This window comes from Anoplophora glabripennis, unplaced genomic scaffold (genome assembly GCF_000390285.2).
Source record: "Anoplophora glabripennis isolate ALB-LARVAE unplaced genomic scaffold, Agla_2.0 scaffold184, whole genome shotgun sequence".
Taxonomy (NCBI): domain Eukaryota; kingdom Metazoa; phylum Arthropoda; class Insecta; order Coleoptera; family Cerambycidae; genus Anoplophora; species Anoplophora glabripennis.
In genome coordinates this window covers 622,972-649,257 of record NW_019416285.1, presented here as the reverse complement: position 1 = coordinate 649,257, position 26,286 = coordinate 622,972, and the positions used below count along the sequence as shown (strand labels likewise).

Sequence of the window (26,286 nt, the reverse complement as noted above, 5' to 3'; positions counted from 1 at the left end):
ATTTTTATATTTTTACAGCTTACTTACCAACTTATCAAGTTTATGAAGCAAATGAATTAAATCGTTGTCGTTTTTACCTACAATTAAATACATAACAAGAAATTGTTTTAATAGTACATGCATAACAACATTCTGTATAAATCAATTAGGATTTCTTGTAGATACAAAATAAACTTAAAATTATTAAAAAATGTTTTATTTCCTTATCGAAACCATTTACTAAGTATATCTTGGCAAATGTCAAAATTTGAAAAATACTATAATATAATAAAATAATAAATAAGAAATTGTCTGTATTTATTTGTGGCATTATAAATGTTATAATTTGGATATTTTGCCATAGTTTGAAGAAAAAAAAACTGGAAAAATAAACCCTTGTACCGATAGGGACAGTCAAGTGTCAATACTGAAAACTTTTGCCTAATAGTGAGATGCCAGAGACATACATCTACATGTATAAGTCTGGTTACGCACTGGAAAAACAAATACACATCACAATAACACTGACATTTATGAAACCTCTAGTTTCGTTATCAAAGCAGAAGTGAATTAGAAAAGTACTGAATATTAGTTTTTCACTACATTTTCTGTTTAACTAAATAATCTGTTCTCAAAAGTATTGACACTTGACTATTCCTATTTGTATAAGGGTTTACTTTTAAAATAATATAATATAGAGGATATAAGTGAGAAGTCGTTTCCGTACGATAGATGGCGCTGTAATCAGTTCACAAAGTATAAAGTGTTGCCTACTCATTAGGAGTTAAGTAGTAGTAAGCTTCCAAAACGTTACGTGGCGCTGTTTCGCGGTTTAGTGACAATATTAGGGACATTTCATTCTACGTTAGTACTATATTTTCTATGCTTGGTAGTTTATTTCACAAATAAGGATACTTCATTATTTATAAATCGAACATGAGCAACGTTTTTAATGTAAAATGTTTTCAATAGAAATAACCCGTTGATACCGAAGTAAATTACAGATGCCTCGAGATCTTCGACTCAAAATTCCACATCTCTGACACCAATATGTCTTTCGAACTAGGTACCCCATCAAAAAACCCTTAAGCTTTCGTGGCAGAGCACCAGCCACCCATTATTATCGATACAAATCTTATCAATTCCGAGGACGACCGCGCAAGCCTCGATTTCGCTTCAATTATTAATCTGCAGTCGGCCAACACAGCAGGTACCTGATATTTAGATCAAGGCTAGATGCCACCAGATAAAAATGTGAGTCGATCCCGGCCCTGTCCTTATTATTTTCATCCACGCGTAAGTCGCGACGTTGCCTATTTGTCACGTTACCCGCTGAAAATTTAGTTAATAACGAGCTGAAAGTTACACATTGCGACCGATAAAAAATAATACGTGACCACAAGAAAACGCTGCTATCGAGTTACAAGATTGCTATATCTTTTTTTTTTTGCTCTTGGCAAGCGAGAATTTAGAGACCGACCTCATTCTCCGCAAGTACAGGGTGTCCCACTGAAGATGATCACCCTTAACTAATTTATTTGTAATTTATAACATATGTCTAGAAGCCGTGTATGCGATGTTCAGATGTTGAGCTAAAAACGAATTTCTGAGGCCCTCAAAGGGCCATTCCACATTTAGGGGAAGAACGTTGTTCTTAAAGTTAAAAAATAAAAAGTTATCGGGGTAATCATTTTCCGTGGGACCAAAATTAAATTATATCGTTCAAGGGGTGTTTTTCTCCTAAAAACAAGTTTTCCGTGAGGTACAAACAACTACCGAACAAATTGTATTTTGTATTCTACAAGTTAAAAGTTTTTTATTGCATAATAATTAAATTGGATGCCCCAAAAATGTTTTGCTAGTGACGTCTATGAATATGAACGCTAATTTAATGCCTTTTGATGTTATTAATTTAAAAAAAAAAACATCTTCCAAGAATCATAGAACTCAAGGGAATTGTTTTAGGCAAAAATGACACTCGTTTTTTACTTTTTATTTTTTTTTTAACCAAAAATATTAATCATTTTTCTTTCTATTACCAGCATTTGTATCGGAATCGGGTGTCGCGTTTTCATTGTTGAGTAACATTTTAAAAATAATGAAGGTTTTGGCAGCTAGAAGTTCGCAATTTTCGTACAAAGTATGATCGGAATAGTGATTTAACTGCATCAACTGTGAAGAGATTAATCGAGAAATTCAGGGAGACTGGATCAATTAGAGATCTTAAACAATCTGTCCTTCCATTAACAAGTCATTCAACACAAAACATCGGAGCAGTTCGCGAGAGTGTTGCTGAGAGTTCAGGAACATCAATCTGCCACCTTGATCAGCTCTTTATAACGTAATATCATGAAAGATTTGCTTCTTTATGCTTACAAAGTTCAATTGACTCAAGAACTGAAAGTTACTAATCACGCAGAGCGAAGATTTTCATTTTGATAGCTTTGTTAATCGACAAAAATGTCGCATTTGGGGTTAAGAGAATCCACGAGTTTGTCGAGAAACAAATGCATCCACATGCTATTCCGTACATAACCCTCTACCCTACAGTTCATAAATCAATACAAAATTTGCAATTTTCAATTAAAAACCTGTGTTTTGTATCAAAATTACTTCTTGTGTGATTTTTGGGACACCTTTTGAAGAGAAGGGCGCATCTATTTGTCTTGAAACTATCTACACACTTAATACTAAAAAAAAACAGTTTTCTCTAATTAAAATATGTCTCGAAATCTCACGTTTTACACTCAGAATGCAACATCCCCGTGGTTAGGACAACTTTCTGCATTAATTGAGGTTATGTAACACTACATTCGCATAAGTTTCCGAATATCGCGTGTTAATTTTTACCAACCAGACTTGAGTATAGCCTGGCCGGTGCAAAACTAAGCGTAAACAACGAATTGGCAACGCCGCTATCTGGCGCTCGTCCTTGTTAACAATTATTGTCGTTATGAAGATATACGTCTCTCTTACTGCTTCCTGCATTAGAATGAGAATTGCGGAGACGACGCTCTCCCATGGCAAGGAATAAATAATAGTGCAACGGGTGCAACGCGAAGTTTGTACCGTGAGCGAGGGCGTCGGGTATAAATATCATCAATTTACTCATTCTATGATGCGATACTTCGAAATAAAGGGTTTCTCCTCTAACAAATGCATGAAAATAGTCGCGTCTATACAGGGTGTCCCATTAATATTGCGACAAAGTTCAGGGGGGGTTTCCTTGACCAAAAATAAGAAAGAAAGTTCCTATAAACCTATGTCCGAAAATGCTCCGTTTCGGAGATAGAGGGTGTTGAAGATTAGAGAAAATACAAGGTTTTTACTAATATCTGGAGAACCCTAATTCCGATTTTTTTTTAGTTTTAGATATTAGTAAAAACCTTGTATTTTCTCTAATTTTCAACACCCTGTATCTCCGAAACGAAGCATTTTCGGACATAGGTTTATAGGGACTTTCTTTCTTAATTTTGGTCAAGGAAACTCCCCTTGAATGTTTTCGCAGTATTAATGGGACACCCTGTATACAGTATGTACAGTGTCTCGTTTATACTTCAAAAAAACTGGAAGGGGAAGTTCCTCTTGGAAAGAGATGGTGGGGGTGGTTCATATAACGTTTTTCTCATAACAATCACATTCTTTGATCAGATTTTCTTTTGATACAAACTTGTTTCGTTTATTTGACACACATGACTCATATGTTTAAAAACAACAAATAACACTCTCAAACACTATTACTCCTACCACACTACATTCACAGTCACATCCAAAACTGCCATTAGTAACCACGTCCATCGTACTTGTATAGATATGTACTAAAATCAACGACTTATCCATAAACCTCAATCTTTGTCTAGTTGACAGGAATCTTATTACACGAAATGTTATTTCCAACAATGCAAGGTTAAACTGTGGCCTCTACAACTTCGGTAAACAATCTTACCGAAATGTTGTAGTTACGGAATTGTAAACATTTTAAATTGAACAGGGAAGCAAAATATATATGTAGGCTGCATTATACGAACATCCATAAAGCTTCTTGTAAACATCGTTTAAATTCTACAGCATGTAAACAACTATGGGAAAATATCTAATTGATTTCTGAGAATTATGTGAATAACAGAGGAATGTCATCACAACATAAAATCGAATTTATTCAATGGATTTGTAACTTTTCACCTATCCAGTTCGACATTTGCGTGCAAAGTCAGTGGCGACACTATGAAATTTAAAAATAATTAAATGTATTCAACAAAAATTAACCAATATAATATACATCGTATAATACTAAAGCATATTTTGGAAACTTTCGCCATTATTTTTAAAACAATCCATACACTTTATTAATAAACTATACATTTTACAACATCTGAATAAAATAAACAAAATACAATAATTTTAGACAAACACAGCTCCTTAATGTATTCATATATGTATTTAACAGTTATGGGATTTCTAGTTGGCTTGGTTTTACGGCCTCACATATATATTACTCTATTATCCCAAATCGAAAAAAATCTCACCGTACCACATGAATTCATCATAAATTCAGTAAAGCACAAAGACGAGCGTTGAAAAGATTATTTCGTCGTATAGCAATATGTACTTCCTATTTACGTTTCACCACCTCATATTTAGACCTAGCCTACAGCTAGCTTAGCTAGTTAATATTAATCCAAGTTATATGAAGGAATTTACCAGTAAACTCTGAATATAAATTAAGAGAAGTGGAATTCTATACAAAATGTATAAACAGAATACTTATAAAGTACAATTAATAAATGACATAATGTGTTATCTCCTATTTCATAGGAATTCTTGAAAATAATGGGGAATAACAGGAACTTACACTGTTCATATTAACAAAAAATATATATGGCTATTTCCGAACGACTTTTTGTCCCGATATTGCCGTTTCTTTGGTGTCAACTACACGATATGTCTAATGCATGAATTGTAATGGAGCCGTAACATCGAGATTGATGACACTGTCTCCGTTATGCAAAATTGCGTCCGAATGACATCCTTTATAAACAATTATGCAACAAAACGGATTTGCATTAGAAACCGTCCAGACAGATTTCATGAAATCCGAGAGCAGGTAGAATATGAAGGTGTCAAGTCTGCTGAATATGTGGCTAGCTTTGGAGCTCCTCAAGGATCCATTCTCGGATCCCTCCCCTTTTGAATTTTTACTAATGATTTTTGTACTTGTATAGATTCGCTTACGTTATTATTTGCAGATGATTTAAAAATATTTGGTTCGATAGTTAGAACCTAACTTGACTAATTTAAGTTAAAATCAATATTTTCACTAAAATTACAATTTTACAATTTAATTATATCAATTATGATGACTTACTTGGAAGTTTATCACTAAAGTCTGGGAATCACATTTCCAAATTGTAGCTATTTCTGCTAAGCTTATTAAGATGAATATCACACGAGGATATGTCTACCCTACGTGGGTGATCCTATTAAATACTCCTAGAGAGAACTGATTTTGTCGGATTTATATAGAAGTTAAGTTTAACGTGGAGACAAAATTTTTGTTTTTACCAGTTATTCCTTCATGTCTAGAAGGAATATACAAATTTTAACATTGGAGATGGAATGGGTAATACTGTGCATAGGGAGTTCTAAGTGTAACAAATTTTCGGTCGCCATCGCTGGGCGCAGGGGTGGTCCGATCGGAGTGATTTTTGTGCCGTTGTGTAGGTTGGACATTTCTGCGTCGAATATAAGTGGTTCCCCGATTACGACGGTGCCAATGGGGAGGAAAATGAAGAACTTGTACATTTTGGCAATTTTTATAAGACTCTATCGACGGTTTACGAATTGGCTGTGGAAAAGGACAACTATAAACCCCGTACAACTGAAATTAATGTAACGGCACGAACTCCAGAGCAAAGCAAAATTTATATAGTGTCTTAGGCCTAGGAATGAACGAAGCCCCAACACCATAGTTCCATCAGGGCCCGTGCCAATACAAAACTCAGAATTTAATGACTCGTCTAAATCGATAAGGTCGTTCCGACTCGAATTTTTTTAGTGAGAAAGGCAGTACACGTGTATTGTGATACTTTTTGTAAATACGATTATTGCCTCTTACAGAGAGGCCCACACGTCACTGTAAACGGCTATTTAACTAATGATTACTTCATCCGAGTAAATATGTTTTCATAACATATTTTTGCCGTACCATTCGTCGTCCTTGATTCGACTTATCAACAGCGGAGCTGCTAATGAATGCTATTTTAACTTTATTATGTTCGTTTCAATAAATCCGAAATGATAAGTTAGAAAATATGGCCGAGGTTCATTAATGTATGGGGTAGTTCAACGGCCTACCCACCTATTGAACTTTCGAGAATTAGACGCAATTTTTTTAAACGAACTATTGTGAAAACCATGAAGAGAGAATCGCTAAATATCTGATATAGTTTATTTAATTTGCATGCGCGGTTCCTTGCTACTCGATCGGTGATTGTAAATCACCGATGTTTATAAAACAAAGTATGAGTTCATCGATGGGTAGCATAGGAGCGGGCATTGACTAATAAGCAGTGGTTGTATTCAGGTCGAAAATATTAAAGTTATTTTAATCAGTTTTACCTAAATCTTTAATTTTAAAAGTAAACCAAATATTAGTTTTTAACACTATGTACTGTGGCGAGCGGGTATTTTCTAAAACAATGCCAGAAGTTCTTCTATTTATTCCTTCCGGTCGTACCCGGTCTTTTTTTTAAAACCTTTAATAATTCAGCGTCAAAATGAAGTTTAATTAGATTACAATACATGCATACAATTTGAACAACCTGTATTTCATTGACCCCGACAAGAAACTATTATATATCCGCAAGTTACCAAGTTAAAAAAGTTATAAATAAATACCGGTTTGTGAAATTAACTACCTCGCAGCTTGGAGATTGTAATTTTTTAACAGATCACCAATGTAACGGTAGATAATCGAACTGCTGCAACCAAAATGAAACATTGCGATTAATATGTTTTTGTTTAGAAATCGTTATTTGTGCAATAAGTAACATTGTTACACTAGTTACAAGTATAATTTTCTAGAAAATAACTGCAACTTGCAACTGTTTATACTCCAGTTAAATAATATTAAACTAAAAACTTTCGTCACTATATTCACCATTTCTTAAAACGTAGTTTCCAATTACTCTTTTTTGCAATACAAATAGTTATAGCAGTACCAGAAAATCATAAAACTACCCTGCTTGCAATATAATTTTTTTGTACAAAAAATTGTTCATAAAAATTTATTTGCTTAAATTTGTGAAGTAGCACAATAATTCATTAAACACACAACTATCTAATTTCGTTTTCATGTAAAATATAAATTTTCCTCAGATCAGTTATTGATAATATTTATAGAAAAACAGGGCTGTCATTGGAAATATTTACAATGGTGGTTTTCTTCAGGTTTGCGGCTAAATTGGCAGTGCAAACAATGGCCAACAGCAGTGGCTACTCGCTTAAGTGTAACTCTACAATATGGGTCGCTATTAGTATAAAAATTATACAAGGATATTAATATCTACATACATTTTCTACTTATTAATATAACTATTGTAAGTGCATATAGAAATAGTAATTAATAATTTCAATTCAGATTGGATCAAAGTGCTCCACCATTAACTAAATAAATATCTTATAAACAAACAACTATTACAATTAAATAAATATCAAAATAGCAAGGATAGCTTCTCGTCGTTCAACTATAATTCTCTGTAAAAAGTAAATATCTGTTTTTCTTTGCTTGGTAATTTCAATAACTTTCAATGCAAATGTATCGGATAATTCGAAAACAAAACGAATTGACTTCCTGTTTACCGACGGTTTTGAAATTAAAACAATGATAATGTTTTATTTATCTGCGAGATTACCAATTATACTAAATGATGATTGGTCTCTAAAGCGAGATAAATGATGAGATGGCAGATAAGTATAAAAATAACGTCAAGTATGTTACACATTTCGACATATTTGACATTTGGAATCAATTCTAGACTTTAAAGTGCATCGAGAGGTTAGTTGTTGAAGTAGAAAACATCATGTGAAATAAATTGAGACATTCTCGATGCACGAAATTACATTTACCTCATATTCCATATCCAGTTTTCTAGTTCCTTTCTAATCCACAGTTTTTTGGTGGTCTTTTGACCACCAATTTGTAATTATGTAAAAATCATTGAACAAGAACAGATCCACATTAATAAAACTTGTATGTCCCATGCTGTATTAATTTTACACATGTTGACCAATTACGGTCAAAACGTTTGCAAATATAAGTGATTTATCGATAACGTTTTTCATCTTGATAAATGAGTTTTATAAACTTTAGCCCGAACTATGGAAAAGCTATTTTCAGGCGTCTGCCAAGTTTGCCTGCGTGGGAAAATCAAAGGGACTGTTTGATTCTGTATCTTCGGTGCATGTTCCAGGCAGTGTATCATTATTGACACAAAAAACATATTTATAGAGCATTGTTTATCAATTATGATGTGATATTAGCTATATTTAATTAATATATATGTAAATATCGATTACAGTTTGGCTTCAAGTATTTCACAATGATACAAAAAAAGAATCTCAGCACAGTTGTATATTTCAGGACATCAATGTTGTACTATCTCGGTTAATTAAAATTAATTTTAAATAAAAGATGGCCAAAAAGCAGGAATACATACAACAATAAAACAGTTTTAATTAGAGATGGGTAAGTAATAAACTTCAATGTAAACAAATAACAAAATCAGCAATTATCACTGTCACTATCTACGAATTCTGTATCGTAAACAAGTGATAACCAGGTACTATCATAAAAAAATATAGATTTAATAGGTATCTAACACCAATAAAACTACTCTGGATAAGCTATTCTGATAATCATTCGTGTTAGGAATAAAAATAAACAAAAATTAAGTCACACAAATCGCCCCTCTCCCTCCGTCGTATCAGACGGACGTAATTTATAGAAATATCATCTGAGCCGCAATGTAGATTGACTCTGATATCTGACCTACTTATTTTATTTAGTAAGCTGGCAAAAAATGTAAATAAATGAATATCTGTTGTTACAATTTGCCGTTGATCATGTTTTTTACGTCTCACTGTTCCCCGTTTACAACATGTCTAAACAAATAATATTTTTATTCGCTACTGAAGGTTTCGTTACGTTTTATTTTCACAATTTGAAAATTTGGCGTCACATAAAAATTATATTTCGGGATATAATATACGTAATATAGACATAAGCGTTAAATAATTACCTTCTATTTAAATGAGAAGTGTTGTAAAAATTGAATTTGCTCAAGTATACAGGCAATACAGGCTAAACACTGATTGATAGGAATGAAATAGGTGTCCCCAGCTCTTTTTTGAGGTTAGATTACTTGAATTTATAAAGTCTAATGAGATGTTTAATTTATTTATATATAACAATACCTGTATTTCGAAAACTAATAATTAATATCATACATATGACTTAATTTATGCAAAAATGTAAAATTACATTCGCACTGAATATTTATTAAATAGTAAACTGCGTGGTATGGCTTGTGAAAATTTATATTAACAGGCAAATTAATTATTTATATAAATTACCAACCTCACAGCACGAAAACTTGTATTTCCCCATTTTTGATAATACATAATGAAATATTGTATGTTTATATAATTTTTATTAACAAAATTGTATCAAGCTTATTTTAACCGAAGACGAAATACTTAAAATGATTGCATTACCAATTCCCACTACCAACAAACCTAATTGTAACTCAATAAAAATTTCAAGGCTCTGTGCTATATTAATAGAATACTCGTATTACTTACTATACAATATTTTGGCAACACAGTCTTCATAAGCGAATTGTTTTTAGAACTAAGGGATTTCAGACCGCTAAATTTGTCATGGGCACCAGAAAAAATGTTCATTACAAGCTGATCCTCAAAATACAATTGCGTTAAGACATTTGTTGCATGTACAGCATAAAAACAGTAATAACTTATTAAAGCAAACACGAAAAATACATTTTTTTTTACTTCGACCGATTTTTTTCAATAAAAAAATTGCATATAACAATACGCAACAGCCAAAATGTACACACAATTTAGAAAATATGTATTTTTTAAAACATATTTTATTATATTGTTTAAATTAGCCTAATATCTTTCAAACATGGTAAATCAAAATTTAAAAAAATGTTGAAGTAATGTACAATAATAAAAAAACTTAATAATACGAATCCTATAAAAAATAACTCCGAAATACAAAGTAGGTATAAATATAAAAAAAAAAAATTTGATACTATTGGGTAATTACTTTCTAGTTCCTCTAAATTACAATTAATTGTGTACCGATTTCATGCTCAAATCAGCCACTACTGGCTCATTCAGATTAATTAATTCAAGTTTTGAAAAAGTACAATCGCCACTCCCAACTGTGATTGGCAATTAACAAAATCCTAAGTGCTACAAGCAATTACTACATTAAGTGAATGTTTGCTGACGTGAATAATAGTAATTCAACATCGGTTTTTGACCTTAAGACAACAAAAAAGAACTTTTTAATACGATTATTGAAAATTACCACTTCCTGGACATAATTACAGATTTGCAATGGTATATATTTTGGCCCGAGTTGTATCCATTTATTTGGTTTTATTAATGTCATTCTTCCCTCTAATATGTTATAAAAAAGGAACAATGGCAATGTTTTGTTGTGCTAAAGAAATAAATGTTTCAAATTTTCAAACTAGCCCTCTGATGGCGCTTAGAAGCCACCAAATTTCACAATCGACTAAATTTAGAAAAATGTCAAAAGCCACAGCCACAGAACAAAAAAATGCAAGAACAAATATGCCGCAATGTGATAGGTTTATTTGGAAATTTCGTAAGGTCGAATAATAACGCTGCAAACAATCTTTATGGCATTAAGGTTCATCGACAGCTAAGTAAGAGGAAACTTGTTTCTAACATACTTTTTTATAGTAATATAAACTGGTTTCCTAGTTAATTTTGCAAAAAATCTTGGTATGGCTGTTCTTACGGCCCCAGAGAATATGAACTATTACAGTTCCCAACACAATGACTTCATACAAGTATTTCTGTAACGCGATTCGTGGGAAAAGACGAATTAATTCTATAAGAAGCAAAACACAGGACAATAAAGATGGTCACGATTTAAATTCATTAGTTTTTAAGATGTTTTTCTATAAACAAATCCATAGGTTTTGAAAAAAAATCGACAATCTCATTTTTTAATCCGCAATTTCCAGGCCATTTTTTGTTACTAAGCAAATTGGATATGAAAACTAAATACAATTCATGCTAGATATAAGTACTGTATTTATTTTATGAGCTGATAGTTTATCTAGAAATAAAAAAGCCGTTACCGTTTCTTATATAATATGGAAAACATGAAGGTCATAAGGAAACATTATCGGCCTTGCATTTATGTGTAGACGGGAAATATTTTCATTTATATTACCCAAACACTGTTGGTTTATTAACTAGCATGGGAAAGAGGGAAAAAACAATATTAAAATAAAATTAGAGTAGCCACAATATTCGAATTTAAACCTACAAACATGGATTCTTCCTTCAAGAAAATAGGTATGCAAAATAATGTTTTTTTCCGAGTTCGTTTTACAGTTAGCTTTTATGTTTTATGTTTAAGTTTCTTACAAAAACATTTTAAATGTTGGTGCGATTGTTCCTGTGTTCCTTTTCGTTGTTTACTAAATAAAAATTAATAATTTTTTTGTTTTCTTCAATTTTTCTATTTTTTGCTTTGAAAAAAAATAACAGCTTCTTTTTCTCCAATTTTTCCGGTTCCTTTTCGAATTGTTACACCTTTTTCGTAGCAAGTGTAAAAAATCAGAGGATGTTTTAAAAATTACAGGCGCTAGAAGTTAATGACAAAAATACATTTTTGGTAATACCTCAGCAATGAAAGAATATTTTAAACTACATTTTTTTCATATGTTTACGATTAAAAAAATATTCAGCGGGGTACATTTTAGATTTGTCTCTCGTTAAAACTTTTTGATGCTAATGAAAATAATTTGAATTATATGTATATCCTAAATTCTTTGACATTTCTAAGCAAAAGCTCTTTGTTTCTAATCAATCATTTTTTTTATTATAGGGCTAAAATTGCAATAATAGCGCGCAATCAACGCACAATAAGCTGTTTAGTTTATTTCATTTTTTTAACTTCAACACCTGTAACTATATTCAATGCAACCTTGCGACATTTGTAATTACTCCATTTTGCTCCGATTTTTTTTACCCTTGACATAAATCACCAGCTTATACATACTTACCATTATTTGTAAATTAAAGGCAACCATACACGATTACGCGTGTTGAACGAAATATCCCTAAGGTCGACTCATCGTTCAAGCACAGAAAAAAATAAAATAGAAAATCGCCTGCGGTTGAAAATCACTGTCTACCTCGGAAGACTACTTATAAGCAAGATATGTACAGCTCAATTATTTGTCCCTTTCTGAACTTCAATTATTTGACAAGTGTCAACAAGAACGATATAAACGCCAAAAATTATTTCTCTTACATATGTGATCAAGGGCCCATTTACCATTTTTACTGGCAATCACAACACGTGGCAAAGTGGCAATGATCTCGAACAGTGATAGATGTAGCCATGAGTTGGTCATTTTTTACGAGTCTCCGCAAAGCAAATGTAAATCGAATGCATCATGTTAACATAAATGGAATCCGCACTATTATAGAGGTTAACATTTTCCGGTAATGATTCTTAAGAGTCCTATGTTCTGCCATCGGACCATATTTTAAAGCTGGCAGACATCGAATTAGATTACAAAAAATACACAGTTATCGTAGTCGGAAACAGAAGTTTTATGCATTTTTACGACGATAACCTGTCTGGTAACAAATGCCGTATCGTGTGATTGGTGCATATCGATACATTTAGAATCAAGTCTTTACTCGCCAGATATATTTAAAATGCCATATAAATCTTTTTTCACTTCAGTGCAAAAATTTTACCAGTATTTGTGAGGTAACAATATAATTATTTCTTACATCGGTTTTTAGAGGAGCTAAAAATTCATCGCTCGCAATTATTATTATTTAAATAATTTTGCTTGCAGTTTGGGAACAAAGTGCAGTTATCACATCGAAAATAGGGTGCTTAAGATGCTGTTATTTTACATTTCAGAGTACAACGTAATATGCGTATGAATAAATTTTAAATTCAATACATTTTTTTTAAAATAGCATGTTATATTCAATAGGTTTATTTATCGCGTATTGCAATGGAAATCAATTCAGCTGAACATGCTGTAATTTTCGTTTTATGAAAAATATAGGAAGAAATCTCATTCCCTAAATAATTTTATGATAATTATAACTAAATAATAGCATTTTTTTAGCTTAATAAAAATTTTTTTAAAAATCCTAAAACTATTGACAAAGATCAACACTCAAAAACAGCTACGACAGAAAGATATTACTATTTCTACATTTGATTTAGGATTGAAGTAGTTGATGTTAAAACAACAAAAATACAAGATATAGGAATAAACAAAACTAACAATATTATTTTGATAACTAAATTTATTAAGTGTGGAGATTTGCACACCGTACCACGATGTTGGAACTGTTGTAGGTGGTTAGCTTTATAGAAGTCAGGCTATTAGTCCATCATAAAAACAAAGAGAAGAGATGATAACCTTAATGAATAAAGAACAGAATCTTCTTTGTCAATGAAACTTCAAAATTATGTACAGAAAACAATCTTCATTTTCAATTAATTAATATTAAACAAATTAAAAATAACATGGAAGATGAAAGCGGGAATATTTCAGGTTTATAAGATGTTTTTGTGTATCAAGAGATACAATTAGGGTGAAATTAAATATCGATAAATATAATGTGGAAAAGCAGGAAACTTCCAAGCTTCATAACTACATTTGATGAAGTATTAACAATTAGCAACTTTAAATAAACAAAGTTTAGGGGCTTTCACAGGCATCCGAAATTTAAAATTGATCTGCAGAACCAGGCTACTAGATTTACCACGGATATGATTTTTTAGGGAAGTCTATCTATTAGATTTGTGATAGTAGTAAAAATACAAGGTGTATTTATACCCTTTAAAGGAACTTTAGCCAATTAAGTCATAGCTGCTGTCATGTTACTTCTTTATCTTATTAGAGAGCAGGGAAGCATCGGAACCATTTGCCCCGCTTTGTCTGTTGACGCTCACGCCTTCAAATGGGACGCAACAGTAATAAGACAGAAAAATGAGATTACGTAGATCTTCCAAAGCCAAATTAGGAAACGAAGTATGCACTAAAAAGAATAAGTGGATTAAAAAATCTTCCGTCCTGTGTTGTGGGGCAGAAGCGATATAAAAAATACCAAAAATACACACGTACCTAAGTAATACTATGCACTACATTTATCTTTATTTTTTATTAAATTTTAAATCCACATCAAGGTTAGATTTTTCGTAGGATTAGAACAAAATATTGTTTATTTTATCAAGCGAGCAAGTGGCCTTTTGATGATATAGATAATAACATATCTCTATTTATAATCACTAGATAGGATTTATTTATAGCGGGATCTTTCCTTCAAGGATAACCGTTTCGATTTGGACTCGAAAGCTTCTATTATACGGGGTGACTCATTAACAACGGTACACATGTCAAGGGGCGCCAAATTATGACGATGGACCGATTATGTCTTATTCGAGCATTGCTCCTTTTCGTTCTACAGGGTGTTACAAAATATTTTCGATTTTTTGTAATTTTTCGAATTACGTTCTCCTGTCAGTGTGAAAATACGTTCCCGACAAGAAACTGTTAAATTAAGTTTAATTCTAAATAAAAAAAGCGTATACTAGACAAACGTCGCTAAACTCAAAGATGCAAAATCATTGAAGACATTTCTTTGATTTTAACACCGTACAGATTGAAAAACAGCAATAAGTATTCGAATAAGACATATTAAATTCAACTTCATAGCCTGAAATTAGCAATCTACCCTTATGTGTATGATCGTTATAGAACCACCCTGTATATACAGCAGAAACGTTATCTCGATATTAGCTGCGCTTCTTTCTGTGACGTCAATTGTTTGTGATATCGAGTTGTGACGTACGAAAAGGATTTTATTTCCCGTGAAGTTTTCCGATACCTTACAAAATAAATACACAAATTCGATGAAAAATGAAAATAAAGTTAACAAAACTGATTATTGCAACAACCCTTTTTAACATTGTCAAGATAAATGTACGTTAATAGACCACAAAAAAATAAATACGTGTTTCTGTACATTTATTTTGGTTTATTCTGCTTTTTTAAAAAATTTAGATAAAACCGGCACAGAATGGGATTTTTTTTATCAACATAATCAAGGATGACTTGCATTAAACAAATGACGAATGTCCAATTGAATTATAATCGCAGTGGTTTATGGATTCAATTGTTTCGCGCGCTCTTTCACAACCTTCCTAACCAAATTGTGGAATAATTCTCCTTTTTATTTGTCTGGAATGAAATATTTAAAAAGTTCTAGTAAAATACATCTATTTTATCGACAATACAGGACATAATTAACAAAACCCAGTTTATACGTTTGTTCCTGCGATTTATAAAACTTTTTAAAGATTTTATGGACGATGTTATGTGTGTTATTTCTTATATTTTTGAGCCGCACTGCACTGAATTCATTACATTTTCCATAATACCATAATTTGCGTCTCTTCTATTTGATATATTATATCCCGTGAATACAAAGAAGTCCTCATTTATGCTGGGGGCTATTTCTATAACAAATTGCGAAGTAACATCACGGAAATGAATTTTCTCTTTATATATTCAATGCGAAATTCAATTAAAGTATTTTCTTCATGACTATTTTTATTCAAAAGAGACACAAAAAAATGCCACACTTTCGAAAGAAGTCTTATATACTTTACTAGCTAATCTGTATATAAACAAATTAATACTGGTGTTAGTTACTGTCACTGGTTTTATACGAGTAGAAGAGACCTTACCAAAGCTTTCTACGCGGAAGCGATTCAAAATATTGCTTACCTGCAACAAGGAATAAAAATTAATTATGAAATGACAAATAAAAGGAATCAGTTTTTTAAGTAGGTACTAGTAGTAGTAGGTAGGTTTTTATTTCGTTTGCATAAGGACAGAGTTGAATAAATATTACCAATTTCAGATTCGATGACGAAAAAGTAATAATTAAAATGGAACATGATATTCTCTGCGAAGAATTATAAACATTCCCGGGGCCAAAATTTCAGAGAAACAAATGAGTCTCTGCATTGCGTATGATGCAAAAATCTATAAATACTTTGTTTACATCACGATTTGTTGCAACATTTTTCATCCTTCAAAATATACGTCATATACGTATTATTGTTTATACTTTTGGTTTACTCGTCCCCAGTAGTTTTAATTTTTATACGACTTCGCGTGTATTAGTTAGGTCAGTCAGTAGTAATGATTCACTGTCCGTGCTTGAAGTTTTCCTTTCTTTAAAAATAAATAATTTTAATCCGGTGAGTTATAAAAAATATATTTCTACATCCGATAGGGCTTCTTTAATGTCACTGACTCCAATTATTTGTAGAAATGAACAAGGACTCAAACTTTGGATGTAAATAACAGACCGAATTTGTAATTAACATCTCTAATTGGGGATTAATGAATTACGGCAGGTTTTATTGGTCCCAAAAGTGGGATTAAGCGGGATAACGATGCTTTTTTGTCAAAGATTCAGTGCAGAAGCAGGAACAGACAATTACTAGTCACAGTTCTAAGAATGTATTGAAATCAAACAGAATGCATTATATATTCCATTCAAAATCTTATACATTAAAATTTATTCAACGTGGAAAAAAAATCGGTTCCTTTATAAAACGTAGGTTTGTCCACGACTGTACACGAGTATGCGTACGAAATAAAACTTCTCTCGATGATTTCAAGAGTTATGTTTTATCAAAATAACAAAAAATTGTCTAGACTGGTCTATATACTTTCAAACCAAATAAATGATACAAGATTATTATGTCGTTATCTTGTGATTGTGCAACTTTTTATCTGCCTATATGTAATTGTGGTTTATGTTTTTGATTAAGTTGTAATGAAAGGAATTATGTAACGCAAATTATGACGGCATCCATAAAGGTCACTACATACATTTGAGGCCCTTTGTTATCTTATAATCTTGTATTTACTATATTAGTATTTATTTTTAACAATAACAGATGAAATCACTTGAAGAGCGCAGGGAAAGGAGGAGGCTTGTCACAACATGATACTTCCGAAAATATGAATTTTAACGGTTGAACACTCTTGATGCACACTGAGTTCCTCAGAATGCCTTTTGGTCTCTAAAATGCCCCCACGAAGTTGCAATCAAGTTCTATCAGGTTTACATAATATATAAAATATATAAAATCCAACTGAGACTCTTCCCAAAGCAATATTTGATGAAGATTTTCGGCACCTAAATATATTTTGTTTTAAGTTATGACTAGCATGTCGGTTCAATGACCTAAAACCTAGAACGATTTCTTTAAAATAAATTGGGATACTGCAAGTACCTGTACACTATTTCGAATAGGCGGAACAGTCATAGCCAAGAAATTAGTCACCAAGTCGAATAGATGACTATATCTCACTATAATCTATTTTGGGCCGAACGAATTGGCAAAGATTTTTTATAAATATTTGTAGTGTCTATTTACGTAAAATGTTTCGGAAACTAATATACTAAGCGGTTTCAAGACATCTATAGAATAGTTCTGTGAAGTTGCAAGGTTCTGTGTCCCATTTTCCACAAACAATATTGTTACAATTCAAGAATTTAAATATTTTCATAACAAGAAAAATCAAATCGTCGAGTTTAAATGATCGAAAATTAAAAGAAACTACGTCTATATTCTATTAAATTTACAGGAGACGTAAAAATAGATAAGTTGCAACTAAGACGATACACGGATGCTTGTAAAAATAAAACAGAAACACCCACTGACTAGACCTTTCCACTAACAGAATAGTTGTCCGAGATGGCCTTGAATATACCGTAGTCGATCTGTGTTAGATAAGATTTCTACGAAGTAATTGTATGTGTACTGACCAAGAGCAAGCAAAACAATGAAAACATTATAATAATTAGATTTGATGATGTAACGAAAAGAACAGTAAAAATGTTACTTTATTTTCATGGATGTATATAATTACAAATGGACGAAAGTTTTACCTAATAAGTCTGCACTATTTGAATATGGCGATAATAAATAAGAAAATTTTGGGGAAATTCAGGGTCAGGGTCATCTTTTTTTGAGCAGGACTCCTTAGCATCTGAAATTTTCTTAAAAGTATATTTTCCAAAATTTTAATATTTTTTTTCTTAATAATCAGATCCTTCCAATTCAAAAAATTTCGTTTTTGTCGTCGTTTTTATTTGCTGTCCAAATAAATAAATAATATTAGATGTTAGATTCACTTTGATTTTAATTGGCTGCTTGTGTTATAAAATTATTTAATAATAAAAATCCTCATTACTCAATGCCAGTGCAATAGCCACCTAGATCGTCCAGATTTGAACATGTAGGACTTCTTGATTTTAAATATACATACTTCGAATAATAACTGAATGTAGACGGTGTTTGCTAATTTTTAAATTGACTATGTTTGGCCAAGAAAAATGGTCTAGATTTTAGGCATATCTTTATTATTACTGTTCAGGGTGTTTCCTTTCTTTTATCATTGATAAAGGACTTCGTTTTGAACAAAAAGTTCATGTGAAGGTAGGTCATAAATCGCTTTCTAATCGAGATAAAGCGTGAGGAATTTAATTTTTTTTTTACTTTTTCGTGATATCCGAAAAACAGTAAGTACAAACGAAACAAAATGAGATGTCTTGTGGCGACATGTCTTAAAAAATAAATTTGCTACAACCACACCAGTAGCGTGGTAGGGTTATTTTTTAAAATAGAATTTCTATGCCTTCGAGTTTTTTTTAATTGTACGACATGATTTTCTTTCTTCCTACTCTAAATAATACTTCACATATAAAAACACTGCACAAAATTATATTTTGCAGAACAAAACCTTTATTTGAAATCTAAAGCAAACATTAGTCTCAACAGCGTTCAAACAGATAAAACGAATCGAGGTTAGATACGATTTTAAAGATATTATTAAGTATATTTTGGGTGTCACACAAGGCAGGACACAAATAAATTAATCTCTATAAAAATAGCAGGGGAATGCATCAACAAAAGCAAATCCAGTAGTAACCGGTGCTGGTAGTGGCTAAAAATACGCCTAGTCTTGGCATAAGTGTAGTTGGTACCCGGAACACCACTGAACTAGTATAATTAGTAGGCATTGCGATGTGGAATAATCGTAGTTACTTGTAAGTGCCAAATAATTTTACGTTAGCAGTATTATATGCTAGGTGCAGCCACTTGAAATGTTACGGAGTGTATTTCGAGCTTTTATTTAAGGTTATAATTAACTATACCTGACTGCTGACGAAATATTGGACCAAAACCGAAGCAAAATCAACGGTTTAGCGCTACTAAGATGATTCGTAAACGATAGCGACGCTATTTGTTTATTACTTCACAGTAAATATTTACAGCGAATATTTGGGAGGACAGACCATAAAAATCTATCGACGTGTTGACTCAGTTGTCGACCTAATTTATTTTGGCTGAGACCGATATCAGCAGGAGATATCACCTCAATGCCATTTTTATCAGTTGCACCTTTTGATGTATGAAAATTGGCTGAAAAAATCTGAAAAACTTTTTTTAGTACCTACCAACAATAATAAATCGTTTCCACCCTAAACGGACCAACCCCCTCACCCTTCTTTCCCTTTCCACCCCCTTAGATGTCGGGGAAACCATCGCTTATTAGAGGAATCTTTAAAGAACTTAGAGATGCGAAAGACATTTAATTCCTATGAATCTTACATATGAAAAGTATTTTGGGTCGCTGATCACGAATCTGGTTTCACAATCACGAAATTCAAAATGGCGAATCCAATATGGCGGACAAGAAAATTGAAATGTGATTTTTGTAATGGGGGTATTTTGGCTCTAAATCACGAAATTCAAAATGGCGGATTCAATATTCTCTTTCTTGGACAGAAGCGCAAAATCACTAAACATCACATAAATCTATTGAATCTAATTTAGTAATATACTCTCAATATATTACAAATGCTAATGGATAGCCAGACTCGTGTGGATGCCGTGTACACCGATTTTAGCAAAGCATTCGATAAAATTAATCGTATTTACTTATATCTAAATTGTCTGAAATTGGTGTACATGATAACCTACTGAGATGGCTTACCTCTTATGTTTTCAACAGGTCGCAGTTGCTAACTACTAGTGGTTACAAATCTCCCCACCCCTACGTTGCAATGTCAGGTGTTCCTCAGGGATTACATTTGAGACCATTACTATTTTTAATCTATATCAACGATATCCGTCACTGTTTCAAATTTTGTAAATTTTTACTCTACGCAGACGATTTGAAATTTTACTTTCAAATAAATAATTCCTATAATTTTATTGCCTACCGGGGAGATTTAAACTCTTTCTTTGAATACTGTAAATTGAACAAGCTTCAATTAAATTTAGGTAAATGTTTCCATATTTGTTTTACCCGCAACCAAAATATATACTCTAATAATTTTAACTTTAATAAGAATATTTTAAATCAAGTTGAAGAAATAAGAGATCTTGGGGTTGTCTTTAACAGAAAAATTAGTTGTTCTTCACATATTGATTACATAAGTTTAAAAAGCAACAAAATGCTTGGTTTCATTGTCAGAGTTTGCAAAAATTTTAAATCGCTATTAAGTCTGTATATTTTGCATATGTGCACAGCATAATCAATTAAGTCTCGATTTGAGGCCGTACATAATAGATTTATGTAATGGGGGTACAAGGAGAGTGGTGTATATTCCTTTCATTGTAGCTCGATGTTACGAAATCATTATCATATTATTTCATTGGAGACTCGAAAAATTATTGCCGAAGCAGTATTTTTGTATAAACTTCTCAATGATTTTATCGATTCTCCAGATTTATTAGCCTTGATCTGTTTACATGTACCACAACATGACTTCAGAGTAAAAAAAATTGGGGTATTTTTCCCCAGAACTAGGGAAAAGCCTCCAAATCTGGCACCCCATTTGTTCACTTTAGAAAAAACATTTCTTAATTTTCCAACGAACAGTCTTCGCGTACGTACTGCCGCTAAAGCGAAAGAACGAAATATCTACGTAGTTTCTGAAAAGAATAATGACCGAAAACCGTTCGCGCGACCGCCTTTCCGGCGTCCGCCCTGTACTAACCAATAGCGATTGGTAACGATGGTGAAACGGTAGCATAGATGCGAGTGCGTACTTGGCGGACACAATATCGACTCTGTATCCAAGGTAATGAGCGCACATAGCGACAAATACACAACCGAGATCAAACAGTGAACCGCTTCTTTCACCAGGTCCCGACTGACATTTGTACGAGGGCGTGATATCTAGCTGCAATCACGCACAGAACCATCCCGCGAATAGTTCAATTTCTTGTTTATTTCGCCGTGGATATAGTAGGTTGGGTTATCTTGTTATTATTTTCACAACTGCTTATCGGCACTCCAACTGACATTGCTGAAATATTTCAATTACATTTTTTTTACTATATTTGCATTGTTATTCACACATTATCTTCCTTGTTTTTATGCTTGTAAAGGAAAATACGTAGAAAAACAATCAAACGCTGCGTTTCGGTGATACATCATCGTTAATTTTGAATGGGACACCCTGTATATTTACATATTCAGATTTCCTCACCAAAACGAAAGTTATACGAGTTTATTTTTAATATCACGAGTATGGCATAAATTTAAGTGTTATATAACTTCGCATTTCGTATTAATTTTTCTAATCATTTTCCGTAAAATAGTACATAAATATACTCTTTCATATAATATATATATACTAGGTTTTATTTCAGTTCTTTATTGACATGTTGATAATAATTTTGTCAGAGTTGATTCTTTAGCATAACTAGATATTGGTGTCAAGGAAAACATGATCGTAATTAAAATAAATCGTAAAAAAACTCTAATAACTCCGATGTTGAATTGACAGTATACAACGTGTCCAAAATTTCCTACGTAAACTTTAGTATCCCAGTTTTGTGAAATTTTATAATTTCAAACACATTTTCAACTTAGTCTATCCTTTAAATTTTATATTTTGTTCCTTTACAATTGCGAAAAACGTTTTTTCCGAAGCAAAAAATTTGTAAAGAAATGAAAAAATTCAAGAAACTTCAAAAAAACTTGCTAATTAAATATTTTCAAAGGTATATTTTGCTAAAATGCTTCAATTGAGGTCTAATTACTGTCTTGCACTCTAAAAAAATTGTATCAATTTCTGTCCCCGATAGTCTTAATATTTTTGTAAAATAAAAATAAAATAACTTTTTTATTTTTCAAGACCGCTAGGTCAATTATTATTATTAGGTTAATTTTACGATTTAAAAAGCTTATTTAGTTTAGTTTTGGTATAATTTTCAAGTCAATTTTAGCCATTTATAAAACCAAAAATCGAATATTTAAGTACTAATTACTTGTAAAAACCTTACTCCGGCTACAAAACCAAACAAAATGATCTTTTGAACATTTGTACTGTTAACATATATCGATTAAAAAGATCATAATAATCTAATCCAGGATATTGTAAAAAGAAAATTTAAATTTATCATAATTTTCTTTAAAAGACTTTTTTTTTTACTCGCTTTAGACCTTCAATAAAATGATGGACCCATACCAAAAAAATATATCTTAAAGTAGAAAATCTGCCGATTATTATGCTTTTTTTAGAATTAAAATCTGTTCAGTAGTTTTTGAGAAAAAAATTCCGAAAGTTTGTCGATTTCGTCACTTTTTTCACATTAAATGGTAAATATCTCGGAAACCAAGCATTTTTCGAATTTTTGTCAAAGAACAAAGTGTTTATTTTGGTCCATTTTACCGTTTTTGGTCTTTTTTGTTTATAACAATTGACTGACCACGCCGAAAAATATAAAAAATATATGTAAATTATCAGAAAAATACACTTTATAAAATAAAAAAAGTTTCTAGCTGCAGGTTTTTATTTTAAAAATTTAGTCGGTTCATGCCTTTTTTTTAGGGGCGAACCGCTCGCCTATAAAGGTAAGTTGAGTTAAATCACCATATTTCGGGATTAGTACAGCTTTTAAGCACATTTTAACAAAAGTAGATAAATATAATATTTTACTTAAAACAACAAAATCATAATTTTTCATAAGTGAATAGCGAAAAATACAAAATATCACTTCTTTGTAACTAAAAAAGAACATTGAAGGTAATTTTTACAAATTTCAACAGAAAAGCAAACTAAAACACAGCAATGAAAAGAATACAATATTTTAAAAAGGGCAGATCTTCAGGTTTTATATCTGATGCTTTTTATTCCAAAGCAACACGTTTATGGTTAATATATTTAGAATCTTTATCAGCTTTTTCCAAAAGGGAAAATGGTTTGATGATTTTTTTATAAAAATAACTTGAAAGGGTCTATAAAAAAAATTGTAATTTGTTAGTAACAATACTGCAACTATAAAAATAGTCACAACGTGAAAGTGTATTTAAAAACTCATTTTGTTAACAAGAAATTCTTTTTTTTTAAACCAATTTGGTTATCGTTACATCGGCCAAAGTCAAACCGCTCGTCAGCATTTAATTTGCCATTTCTAATTATCCACTTGCGGCAATGACGAGGTTACAGAAATATCACTTCTATTATGATAATTACCACATGTACGCAAAATGTTTAGTTCGTTTAGAAGTGCATCAACATTTATTTTTACCAGTCGAAAAGTCTGATAATTCATAAATTCACTGTTGTGATTGAAACCCACTATCTAACGGAGACAGCAAGCTGTGAAAACAAATTAATTCAGCTCAGCCTCAGTTACACACTGCTGATAAGTAAAAGTAAACCATTTGTCGTTTCCTACATTTAATTTTGAGCACTTTTTGAAAACTAACCTGATTTTTCTAAACTATTAAATTAACAAATTACTGTTATTTATTGTAGCACGGAAAGCATAAAAAATGTTAAACTGGGATAAGAATTTACGACTGATAAACTCGTGGTAGGTATAGATAACGCAGTTGTTATTGTTTATGTTATATTCGGAATTATCAGCCTCTTTATCGTTTATGGCTGCTGTCGAAATAACCCAGTAACAATCAAAACCTTAAGATAAAACAAGTGGGTTGACGTATGAATAAACAAGAAGTTCTATTAATATGGAAAAAACTGGAAAAAGTGTCCTTAACATCAGCGCATTCACCATTTTATAAAGAATAAAAAACTAGGTAAAACAAATTTATATTTGTCCCTACACAATTCAGAGCAACACCCATATTCACCCTAGTTGCCTGTTAACTAAGTTTTAGTTGATTTAATGCAAAGTGAAAGCTTCACTGATGAATTTAACAATCAAACGTTGTTAGTGTCACAACTTTCTTGAAATTTTGACTTGGTGGTTTGAATACGGTTTGTAAAAGTGCGTCAATCAACTTTCCATCATTTCTTATAATAATTATGTACCTACACGTAAATTGTGGTCAAAACAATATAACCTGTTTTCATATTCGGTTAAAGTGTATTTTATCACTTGTCTAACTTTAGGAGGTTTTTTGGAAGTTGAAGCACGAAAATAATATTGCAGCTAGATTCACAAACGGAGACAACAAATGTTTTATGTGTGATGGAAATTTTTTCTGATCTAAGATTCTTTTTATAATGGAATAGGCTTAAGAAAGACTAAATATATATTCGAAAAGTCGGCAAGTTTTGCGAAAAACAGCGAGTTTTTGATAATTTTCAAATGTAAGGTGATAATAACGGAAAACAACCTAATTATACCGTCTGACGCGTGGCGTCTAGGAAACCTCTATTTTAAGCAATAGACAAGTTACACGGGAAAAAACAACCCCGCCGATTGGGCTAATCATCGCGAATTATACCAGACTGGAAATAACCGCGGCGGTAATTCGAATTTTTCGTCCTACATTCCGATGTTGTGCGTAGAGAGCCAGACATAGGGGGTGGGGTGTCTGCCCCTGTTTAGTCGGTGTAGTGTGTGCGTTCTTTAAATTCGGAATCGGCGGTTACCACGGATACGGTTCGGCAAAGCCCTAGCGCCCCTTTTAAAGTGATTCTCTTCTTAAATATTTTGCGCAAAAACGGTACTGGATACGGCGAGAGAGCATTTTATGCGAGCCCCCGACGTTTGGAATGCTGTTAGTGCCAATCGAAAACAGTTTCACTCGTATACGACGTGATTTCTTGCGACTGGAGCATATGTAGATAAATGCCTACATCCTTATTAGACGAAAATGTTGCTAGAACGAAAGCCAACTTACAAATACATGCGGAGATATTAATTTGTTTTGAGGTGCGACGTTTTGAGAGCAACGACGAATTGCCAAGCTATGTGTCAAGAAAATTATTTCAGTTTTATTCCGCAAGTGATGGATTGCACTTTAAAATTAATTTTAGCAAGAAAAATACTATTATAAAATGGCATCATTTAAAAAGGAAATGTGTGAAATAGATTTTGCAAATAAAGCTTACCTAATGATTGAAAAATAAGGTACTCAAACGGTTAATTACCACTAAATACGTTTAGTCAACAACCTGTCAATCTAAATTTATCATAATCTTCTCATCCGCATGCATGCAACTCATACTAACAGCTCACTTCAAACAATTCATCTAGAACAGGAAAGAGATGGTTGAAAACAAACAGTCAACACTTTATTTGTTTTCATAGTAAAGACATAACCTCTAATTGCTGCATATTAACAATTAATTTATTCTGTATTAAAAACTGAACTCCTACGATTAAAGTATTTATTATAGTGACATCATTTTAAATAAAATTAGTACAGTAATTGAAGCTTTTCACCTTCGAATTCTTTGAAACTGAACCGATCGACTTGAAATTTGGCAGATAATTAGAGAAAAGGTCAATGAACATTAGTGACATAGCGCCGATTGACGCTTCCACCCTGTTGGGGGTTGACACCCCTTCTCGGGGGTGGAAATTTTTCAAAAATAACGCGCGAAAGTAGAGAATCAAATTTTGAGCAAAAAATATTCGAAGAATTTTTTCGAGAAATCAATAGTTTTTTT

General features: G+C 32.0%; 1 protein-coding gene across 6 annotated transcripts in view; it reads right to left on the bottom strand.

The window, feature by feature from the left end:
* The window catches only part of LOC108910132 (aryl hydrocarbon receptor nuclear translocator-like protein 1), a 98,040-nt gene that overhangs the window by 8,196 nt on the left and 63,558 nt on the right, over positions 1 to 26,286 (bottom strand). Inside the window, exon 1 of one of the 6 annotated variants that reach the window (XM_023457422.1) lies at positions 2,718 to 2,768. The exons of the other annotated variants lie outside the window; for them this stretch is intronic. Within the exon in view, the coding sequence (XP_023313190.1) occupies positions 2,718 to 2,767 (50 nt within the window). The 5' untranslated portion in view covers position 2,768. Of the gene's footprint in view, positions 1 to 2,717; positions 2,769 to 26,286 lie in introns of those variants that run through there. 6 annotated transcript variants of the gene reach the window in all.